This window comes from Protomyctophum bolini (assembly GCF_963924005.1).
Source record: "Protomyctophum bolini genome assembly, chromosome: 5".
NCBI lineage: Eukaryota > Metazoa > Chordata > Actinopteri > Myctophiformes > Myctophidae > Protomyctophum > Protomyctophum bolini.
In genome coordinates this window covers 47,541,097-47,551,684 of record NC_137866.1, presented here as the reverse complement: position 1 = coordinate 47,551,684, position 10,588 = coordinate 47,541,097, and the positions used below count along the sequence as shown (strand labels likewise).

General features: G+C 42.9%; 1 protein-coding gene across 2 annotated transcripts; it reads right to left on the bottom strand.

The window, feature by feature from the left end:
• Nucleotides 1–909: 909 nt before the first annotated feature.
• On the bottom strand, nucleotides 910–9,340 carry LOC308315764 (uncharacterized protein). Of its 2 annotated transcripts, XM_080763894.1 has the most exons (8): nucleotides 9,246–9,340; nucleotides 8,932–9,010; nucleotides 8,433–8,639; nucleotides 8,066–8,199; nucleotides 4,993–5,262; nucleotides 3,630–3,721; nucleotides 3,327–3,380; nucleotides 910–1,881 (listed from the first exon to the last, which is right to left on the bottom strand). In XM_080763894.1, the coding sequence occupies exons 2-8, from the start codon at nucleotides 9,007–9,009 to the stop codon at nucleotides 1,628–1,630; spliced, it is 1,089 nt and encodes a 362-aa protein (XP_080620020.1). In that variant the 5' UTR covers nucleotide 9,010; nucleotides 9,246–9,340; the 3' UTR covers nucleotides 910–1,627. The 2 variants fall into 2 exon arrangements, with proteins under 2 accessions (XP_080620020.1, XP_080620021.1); XM_080763895.1 differs by lacking the exons at nucleotides 8,932–9,010; nucleotides 9,246–9,340 and adding an exon at nucleotides 8,817–8,870.
• Nucleotides 9,341–10,588: the final 1,248 nt, after the last annotated feature.

Below are 10,588 nucleotides of genomic sequence, written 5' to 3'. Positions count from 1 at the left end.
CCGCGGTTGCCCCTCGTGCACTTAAGTGACGTCAGCTGTAAGTGCTTGAGGGTCATGGCTCTGTTGAGGGTGAGAGGCTGCAAGCAAGGGCTAGGACAGCACTTTGAAGATGAGTCAGTCATTCATGACACTTAGGCCCTTTTTGAAACCGCCTCCTCGACACTCGTTTTTTTTTATTTATTTTTTATAGACGCTAGCTCCTCCTATATACAGCTTTTGTCCCCACATGTCTCAAGATTTGCCATTGACAATGAAAGGGGTATTCGGGTCAAAAGTCAGCTAAATATCGTACCCACACGTCTCATATTATTTTAGTAACAGTAGCCTATACTGCACTTTTGTTTGTGGATTTTGAAGTAAAAATCCAATCATCTTCTGTTTGCATTCATGTAATTTATTGTACTGGGTTCGATCCTGGTTCAGGATAACTAATGTTACACATTAGGCTAGCTCTGGTCCATAGCCCTAATACTTTGATTCTGCCCTGCATTAAAGGAGAATTCCATACTAAAAGGCTATCTTACCTTTCTTTGTAGTTGTTACGTCCCCACCAAAGAGGTCCAGGTGATATTTTGTGCAAAAGCTCCTTATTGGCTATTTCCCCTACCATAAGCCCTCAATGAATTGCATTTAATTGAATGGGAATTGAATGGGGCTATGGGGTGTTGTGCTAATTCGCTTATTTCCATCGCTCAAAATTATATATTTTTTGTATATATCCTCTCTTCATAATGTAAATAATATCCCAAGCGGCTCACTTTACTACGTATTTCGATGGAAATAAGCAAATTAGCACAACACCCCATAGCCCCATTCAATTCCCATTCAATTCAATGCAATTCATTGAGGGCTTATGGTAGGGGAAATAGCCAATAAGGAGTCTTTGCACAAAAAAACACCTGGACTTCTTGGTGGGGACGTAACAACTACAAAGAAAGGTAAGAAAGCCTTCTAGCATGGAATTCTCCTTTAATGCAGGGCAGAATCAAAGCATTTAGGGGTACTAGAATGGTGTCCATGGGTGCCCTCTACAGCGGTGCCCGTTGGGCACTGGACATGTCTCCCTTTTATGCCCATATAGGGAGTTGTTGCCTGCCTGGTCTGCAGAGTTGGAGATCAGGGTTCGATTCCAGCTCTGGGTGCTAAGCGTTACAATTATGTCACATATTTCAGCTGGTCACCAATTTCACTGCAACACCACCAGCATGCTGGAGTGAGCGAGTGTGAGTGAGCGAGTGTCCGAGATTTGGAGTATTGGAATTTGGGTTTACGGAAAGTGTGCATAAAGGGGCGGGGCTGAGCCCCTCACTGACTCATATTTAATGGTGTTCGTTTGAGAACCTGCACCGGTATAGAGGGTATACGCGTGACATCGTCATCACACCTGGAAGTTATGCGGGAATGCCCACAGAGTGGGAAAAACCTACTTCCTGGCCTTGACAGCCCATACATCCAAACAGAAAAGTCCTATTTGATTGCATTAAATGACTTTATAAAACATTAAATTCACTTTGCCACTCACTGTATGCATGCGCATACGATCTATTGTAATTGATATGGGTGCCCCGGTTCCTCAATGTTTGGATCCGGTTCCCGGATCCCAACCCACGTGTTTTTCTTTTCCTCATCACTGTTGATCTCCTGTTTGAGTAGTTCTCTGAACCGTCTTGTAAGGATGGTCTCTTCCCGAGGCCCTCGAAGGCCGTCCCCTCTGCGTCGTGTAGCTTCTTGGTGAAATTGCGGCACATTTTCCATTTTTATAGTTTTCCACGAATGACATGACAGGAGCACGGAAGCTCGTGGGGTCGTCTTTCAGTTTATTTCTGATATCTTCAAATACTTCCATCAACTGGGCTTCAACCTCTTCTGCAGACAATGTGCCTTAAACAAAGAGAAATGTATTATTTCTATTGTCAGGTATATGCACATACAGTAAAGGAATTCTCTTCTCTATTCATATCTTTTCCCCCTATATTTTCAGATATTGCAGATCTACAAGCTAGTAAGATCGATTTGTTGATATATAAATTGCATCTTGATTGCCGGTATGTGATTAATCTTAATCTTAATTTTAGTCCATGAGCCAGACCTCCAAAGTTGGAACGTTAATTATGAATTGAGTGGGAAAAACCATACCTATATTAAATTGTTTGTAGGATCAATATAAGTCAATTAATATATGATAACCCTTCAACAGTATAGTAGCTTTTTCATATTTCTTTTTTGTGTGCATATTTTCCTAATTTGCATATTTAAAATTTTAAGATTTGTAATACAATAAATCATTATCTTCGTGTAAGTAATCAATTTACAATTTAGGCATTTAGCAGACGCTCTTAATACAGAGCGATTTACATTAAGCAAGAACAAAAAAGCATGGGAATACCTCACATGAAAACATTTATCATGAAACATGCGTAAGCTAAGAAAGTAACAGTGGAATATCTATATAATGAAACTATACATATAAACTATACATAGATACTACTATGCTATACATATGTACTATGACGTGCTATGACTACATACAATGCACTTATGCTGTCTACATAACATGCTATAAGTCTGTATCAAATGCTATCTAAGTCTACAGAAATGCTATCTAAGGGGGTGGGGTAAGTGCTATGGGCCATGATGGAGTCTGAAAAGGTGGGTTTTCAGACTACGGCGGAAGATTGGGAGTGATGCTGCAGTTCTGACTGCAATGGGAAGTGCATTCCACAGTTTTGGAGCCAGAAGGGAGAAGGGTTTGGGACGTGTGGAGCGTTGTCCCGGCGTTTTTAGTGAGGGTACTTCCAGCTTCCCTGCGTTGGCTGATCTGAGTGAGCGGGAGGGTTTGTAGGGTTCGATCATACTTGCAAGATATGGGGGAGCCATACCTTTGGTTGCTTTGAATGCCAGCATCAGAGTTTTGTATTCTGTGCGGGCAGCGACCGGGAGCCAGTGGAGGGAGCGGAGCAGGGGGGAGACATGTGAGAATTTTGGCTGGTTGAAGACCAAGCGAGCTGCGGCATTTTGGATCAGCTGGAGAGGCTTAAGTGCACATGCTGGTAGGCCAGTAAGGAGGGAGTTACAATCAACTGGGGAAGTTTCATGGTGATAACAATTTAATATAGGTATGGTTTTGCCCACTCAATTCATAATTAACGTTACAATTTTGGAGGTCTGGCTCATGGACTAAGAACCAAAAAGAACTGAACCGGTTCCCGAACCGGTGGAAAAGGGGCCTCAGAGTTACGGGGGTCCTTATCATTGGTAACACCTGTGAAGGTGGGAGAAGAAGGGAGTTCATTCTGTGAGTATTGCAGTAAAAAAAAAAGTCACACCTGTGTTGGGTTCTTCTAATGGATAATAATCCTCCTCATGTGTGCTCGAGCGATCTGAACGCACAATGGAAATACAATAGAAATGGCATTTTATGAGATGTACCGTGTATACCTCACAATCACGGTCAGCTTTATTGTCACATGTTTACAGGTGTAAAAAAAAACAGTATTGTAGATGTAGAGAGGACAGAGGTAGAGTGAGAGCAGAAGAATAGAAAAAAGAAACTCAGCTCAATAGATCCCTTTTGTGCAACAGGAAAGGTTAAAATGGCATATACTTGCAGAATGCAGATGTAACCTCACCCTGCTCTCCGGTGTATTCCTGCAGGCTTGCAGCCAGATCTCTCCTCCTCTCCTCTCTCAAACAGGCTTTCTTAAACAACTTTTTATACAGTCTGCAAAAGACAAATAATATAGAATACACTATACAGGATCAATCAGGCATCCGGCCCGGTCCACACACATTCAGGGAGAGAGACAGAGCTCTCATGACATGGTTTCATCAGGAGAAGATAAATCACCACAGCTTGTTAAGTTTCCTTGTCGGCTCTAAAGGATCTGACCGATTAGGGTTTTTGCTAATCGATTATTCGAAGGCAGTAAGTGAGAAAGGAAGTGACTGGCGTGCATGCTGCCTACCAATTAATTTCCGCTGTGATGTGAGCAGGTAGTCTCTATAAATTGAGACAACTATTCCACAATCTCTGGAGTCTGGAACTACACTGCCCGCAAATCCGATTAACGGAAGCTGTCATATTAAAATTATGCATTTCTGCCCAGCAGCAAGATATGCTTTGATTATTTAAATTTAATTAGGATAAATATGCGTGACTGTAAAGACAAAACAGAAATGGGGAGGAGGCATCACTTCCACTTTCTCCCTTAAGAGCTTCAGGGCTGTATTTTGCGTGTCTTAAGTACTAGGTCTTATATTACTTAACTTAAGACCTGGAGGCGTGATTCTGAGTGGCCAAAGAGCATACTGCCTGACGGCAGTACAGGTTCTGTAAGTATGTCAGGACCTTAGGGTGCCTAAAAACAAGAAAACTTGAAACACAGCAGATGTGGAATTATTCTTCAAATATTATCTACGGCATGGTGGTACATGCAAAGCAAAAGACATCGTTATGGATATGAAAAAAATACATTTTAATATAGCCAGGAAGCTGATGTCAGCTGGGCGCAGGTTTGCTTACAACTATCGTTGTACTGCTCTATCTGTCTCTCCAGTGCTGCAAGCATGCCTGGGCCTGTCCTCACACCAAACTCTGCCATGAATTGTTTTTTGTAGAGTCTGTACAAAAAGGCAGGGTTCCCACATATTTTACCACATTTCCGGGCCTACTGTAGGCTATACGCCTGTTCAAAAACAACAGACCTACGAGCTAACGCACCGTGGAAGCGTGGAACGCGTCAAGCTTGTATGTAGATCTATTATTTTTGTCAAGTGACATCCTCATTAGGCCACAATGTCAGCCGTGTTTACGGACATGTTTTTTTATTTTTTTTAACAATGCATATCCAAACATTTGTTTTATTAATTCCAAACCTTTTCCATGCAGGTCTGGAAAACATGTTTTCCAATTTCATGACTGTGGGAACCCGGAAAAGGGGAGCTCTTAAGATTGTGCTTAATTGAGAATTAAACATAAGTTTAAAACGTTACCTTTCGGCAAAACCACGGTCCGGGCATATGGCTCGGTCAACAGAAGCATGGATATACTCCCCGCCATGCTCTGCTCGCAGGTCGTGTTGGAGAACTGACATGGCGGAAGATATAGAGTGACCCATCTCAAAGAGTTTGGTTAGCTTCTCAGTGGCTCCGCTTCCCACATCTCTGTGTTTCAGAATTTCAGCCGAATATACATTGTGGTTGTGGACGTTATGTAGAATTACCACAGTCGGATACTGTTGCAAATGTGGGTCCTCCTTAGTCCTGACGAGACAAGCAGCACAAAGATATGTCAGCAACAATGATGTGGAATAATTCCAACATTTATTGTGAACGTGGAAAAACTGGGACCGTACCCAAGTTCCCTCAGCCCTATGTTCCCTCCAGTGGAGGCTGGTGGTGATTTGGGGTGGGGGGGCTGTGTTTTAATATTGACAATTTTAAATATATAGTGTCAGTGTGACATGCTCATTAATATGTTGCAGGAGATTTGTGGTATTGTATGCAACATCGGTACCACATTTGTCATGGTATGTGTGAGTCAAGTCAACTGTATGACCACATTGGAAAAGAACATGGCATGACATAATTGTTAAAGAGGGCAGAACTGGACAAGTAAATAGTTAGAAAGTGTTTCAAAGTGTCAAATTACAATTACAACTAAATCATAATAACACTCAACAAACAGTACAGTACCACACCTTAATTGACACCACAACTATTTAAGCTACGTTGACAAACACAAAACTAGTTTAGCTTGTAGAACATCCTGTCTCCTCAATTATCATGTCCCCAAGTAACACTGTCCTCTGAAAGGCCATCTGCAATAACCTAATATGAAGTATAATGCACACCCATTCACCTTTGCAGCCACGTGTCCCTTTCCCGGACTGCAACTGTAGCCTACTTACTGTTTCAGACCCATTTATTGAAATCCCAAACATGGAAAATACTTGGACCATGCATTATGCCACATATAATGCCTGTCTCAGGACGGCCACCTGCCAGTATACAGTGGATAACTTCCCAGTCTTGCTGGGTAAGTTAATTGGGTAACTATATATCTAACTACTTTAACCCTGACATCCCAATTTTGGGCATGTCATTATAGGCTAAGAAGAAAGGACAATTGCTGATCTACAAGGTCACAACATGCCGTAATGTGTTGTGAGCTTGTAGATCGGCTTTTCCCCAAAAATACGTTTTGATGAATTACTTATTTTAAAATGTGTAGCGCAGTGGAATAGAGTAGACACTATGACACGTCAAGAGTCAATTAGTACTGTAGGCTAAATTTGTGTTCTGGTAATATCATTGATCACTTGTTTTGCAAAAATATCACATTCACAAGCTGGCATAGTGATGTCCCCGGGTGCAGATAGCTGCTGTACTATCATGGTTATTGGTGGTGGCGGCGATATTAATAATTTTAGTCTGGATATATCAAATCCTGTGTTGAGGATCACACAAGAATAGCATGCACTTTATGAACAAAATAACACCCAAAAGGTTTCATAATTTCAGTCTGCTTGAGGAGTAATGCAGCTTTAAACAAAATAGCAGACAGTGGCACTGGTACATACTGTATCTGAACTCATCTTTTCCTCCTACAGTGCGTGTCAACTACATAGCCGACACTGGGGGCGGCGGTGGCTCAGGGGTAGAGTGCCTGGATGGGAACCGCAAGGTTGCCAGTTCGAACCCGGGCTCCCCCAGAGTTACTGTCGAAGTGTCCTTGAGCAAGACACTGAACCCCTAATTGCTCCCGATGTGCTAGTTGGTGCCTTGCATGGTTTCCGCTGCCATCGGTGTATGAATGGGTGAATGTAATGCACAATCTATGTAAAGCGCCTTGGATAAAGGCGCTATATAAATGCACCATTTACCATTTACCATTTACTGGCATGGCCCTTCTCAGCTTCAATGATGTTTTTCATACCAATGGTTGCATAGAAGCATCATGGTTTTGTTATGCGTACACACCCATGGTACTGTGCCAGGAGAACTCACACATCAAAAAGGAAAGCCGTACTTTAGTAATAGGGTTTCCTTTAGCTCCGGCACTCCATATCACAAATACCCATACCCTTCCTGAACGGAGATGTCTTGGTCATGTACAGTCTCAATATTTCATATCAATGGTCTTTTGTCAGGTGTGTGCTGTGAACAACAAGTGTGACTCAGCCTTTTTACACATTACCAAATTTAACCAGACAAGGAAGGTAAAAAATATATATACAAGGAAAAAATATACTCTGGGAAATGCTCAGATTAAAAACCTATGGAAACAATAAAGTTCCTTTAACCCATTCTGACCGGGCACCCATTTTGGTGTTAGCATCATGTTATGCTTTACCTATTGAAAAATAGCAGATCTACAAGCTCATATCGCGCCACCGAGTGGCGCAATACGAGCTTGTAGGTCTGCTATTTTTGAAAAATTCGAAGAACGACTGACATTTTTAGAATCTGATCTCAGGTCAGAATGGGTTCATCAGACCAGTGTGTGTCCAGTGGAAACCTCGTATGAATCTGATCTCAGGTCAGAATGGGTTAAGGACAGTTCCGTGAGTGCTGGTATTCTCCTAACAGGTTCTCCCCAGACCGTGCACCCGATAAAATGCTCAGAGACATTAAGATGAGTTGCAGCTGTGCCTGCTTCCTTGATTTAGATGCGTGATGACAACGAACCTATGGTTCAAGAGTTATAAGCCAAAACGTAAAGTGGGCTGTTATAGCGCCACCATGAAGCCGACCGATATAATTATAAGTTAATTAATTTGAGTAATTATTATGAACCTATTATTATGACGAGACGAGACGAGACAAGCTGTCAGCTAATTTCATTGGGGCTAAAATGCTGTCTGTATTACACTTATTACACTATTATACTTATTACACTATTACACCAGTATACTTATTACACTATTACATGTATTACACTTGCACTTATCAGATTGAGGGAACATAGGGCTGAGGGAACATAGGGTCTGTTTTGGAATGGGGGAACATAGGGCTGAGGGAACATAGGGCTGAGGGAACATAGGGACGACCCCGAAAAGCTCACCACCGTGACAACCTCTCTCGTCTCGCCTTCAGGACCACACTCAACTTAGCTGGACAGTTGGTGTTTTTGGAAGTCTTTTTGGTGCCTGCTGTAGCGGACCGCTCTTGTACATTGTGCTGACATTTGTAATCCATCTGAAAATATGTACGAGCAGATTGGTTAATCAAAATGATCATTTTCCTACTGGCTATTTTTTGTTTTGTGATGTGTATATTGGCTTGTAGATTGGCTAGTTTTGGCAAAGACATGTGTAGATGGGGGGGGAAAGGAGTGCTTAATATCAGCTTGTAGTAGATTGGCTAGTTTTGGCAAAGAGATGTGTAGATCATGGAGAAATAAGAGCGCTTGTGGTTCAGGTTTCATTTACCTTATAGATATTCGTCGTGCAGGCTGGTCTTTGGCATTTGACCCTCCATGTGGCCGGGGTGTCCTTCATCTCCAGGAACCACCGTTTAATGTGTTCTTCAGTGTTAAACGGGAGGCGCAAAGTGGCGCAAAATGCACCGTGGTCCATTTCAGTCGTTTTCTCCTCAAAGGCGACGACATGATAGTCATACCCAGGTGGAAGCCAACTCTATGAAATGATAAAGTAGAGGGATATTGAAGCCAACGCATACATGATAACAGTAACATAAGGCATTAGCGATCAAACAAAAAGAGTGATGTTACAAGTTGAATTAGCCACAACAGTGTTGTGTATATTTGTATGTCTTTAAATGTTCTGATGAATTGAAAATGGATGGACCCTTACATAAACAAGTCTTAGTGCTTTTTCTGGTTTTATCCGTCCGATTTTCTATTGACCTGTACTTTCTTGAACTGTACCCATTCTACAAACTGTTAATACAATTTTCAATCAATCAAACCTGTAAGAGAGGATAGCGAGAAAGATCACCACCAACACAGTTCTCATCACCACAACTTGATGTTGCAAGCTCTGCCATGCTGCGAAGAGAGAGAGAGAGAGAGAGAGAGAGAGAGAGAGAGAGAGAGAGAGAGAGAGAGAGAGAGAGAGAGACAGAGAGACGGAGAGAGAGAAAATTTATTGTTTACAGCAATTTGGCAATACACATTAATAACGCCTACAACAAACATCAATTACTCATTAAGTAATAAAACGCATTACCAACTCCTACAAACAGTAGTACACAGTAACGCTGTTTAAAAACGAGTTTCTTACCATGTGCTTGTTTGCGCCTCCTCCTCCTTCAGTGATGTAGTGGCTTTCTGTGTCTCAACAGAGCACACATTATAGTCACATCCAGGTGGCACGCATTTATGTAAAATATAAATGGAATGTAGATGTTATTCAATGTTTTATCTTGAAACAAAGTTTATGCAGCCATTGCAAAAAAAAACTGCTTCCCCCAGTCAGTACAATGAATATGAAAACGATGGGAACAGGTGCTACTGCGAATGGCCTGAAAACCATGGAACGTTATGTGCTTTAATGATTGATTGATTGAGGAATGTATTAACAGATTGGAGAATTACAGTACATTTCAAGCACAACTCAAACTCAATACAAAACTGTTAACTGTGGACGACACCATAAAGCATTACACTTGTTTACAATAGGGTCCACCATGTTCAATTCATTATAACATTTAGAGACGTATAAATACACTTCTATATAGACGACGTCACACTGATAAGCCACAGCATGCGCGCGCATACCGGCAGCACAAGAACCCTGCCTCTCATATACAGCTGCGCAGGCACACCTGAGCTTCCATGCGCAGCCAAAAGCCGCTCTCTGCCAGCGTCTCTTCCTGGTTTTTAGACAGCTGGTGGATGGAAATGAAGCTCCACCCACGCGGCGGATTGCAGCGTCGGCCAGATTCCCGGAAAAGCTTCCACCAGCTGTCTAAAAACCCGGAAGAGCTCGACGCCGGCAGACAGCGGCTTTTGGCCGCGCATGGAAGTTCAGGTGTGCCTGCGCTGACTCAGAGCCCGTTTGTCCATGGCTGCACGTGCACCTGCGGCCCATCAAGTATAATTTATGCTTCGTCCCGCGATGGTGTCGCACACGCAGACCTCTACGCTCACAACAGTCGCACCCGCGATGCGATGCGAGCTTGTATATCAGCTGTTCTCTGTGCGCAACACTGTTGCGCTTTGAAGTATAAATGTCTCCTAGATTCAACAGCTGTCTAAAGACCCGGAACAGACGCCGGCAGACAGCGTCCCGCCCCACCTGGAAGTGCGTCCACGTGCACCAGCCAGGAGCTAGGCTCGACTGACTGGGGGGACTTCCCCCCAGAGAGACTGACAGAACTGTCGACTACATAGATTAAGGTCTGTGCCGTTCCGGGAACATACTTGTAGAGCTTAGCCAAACACACCGCTGCCACCAATGTAGCCTCAGCCGGGAGGCGAACCCGTGTTCCCCAGTCCAAAGGCACAGTACATTACCAGTCGACTAAAGAGCCATGGCCCGATAGGCAAGTAGTAACGCAGCACCGTTTAGCCTACACTTTAATATACCCGGTGCATCTCACTAGCCAACACACAAGAGGAGGT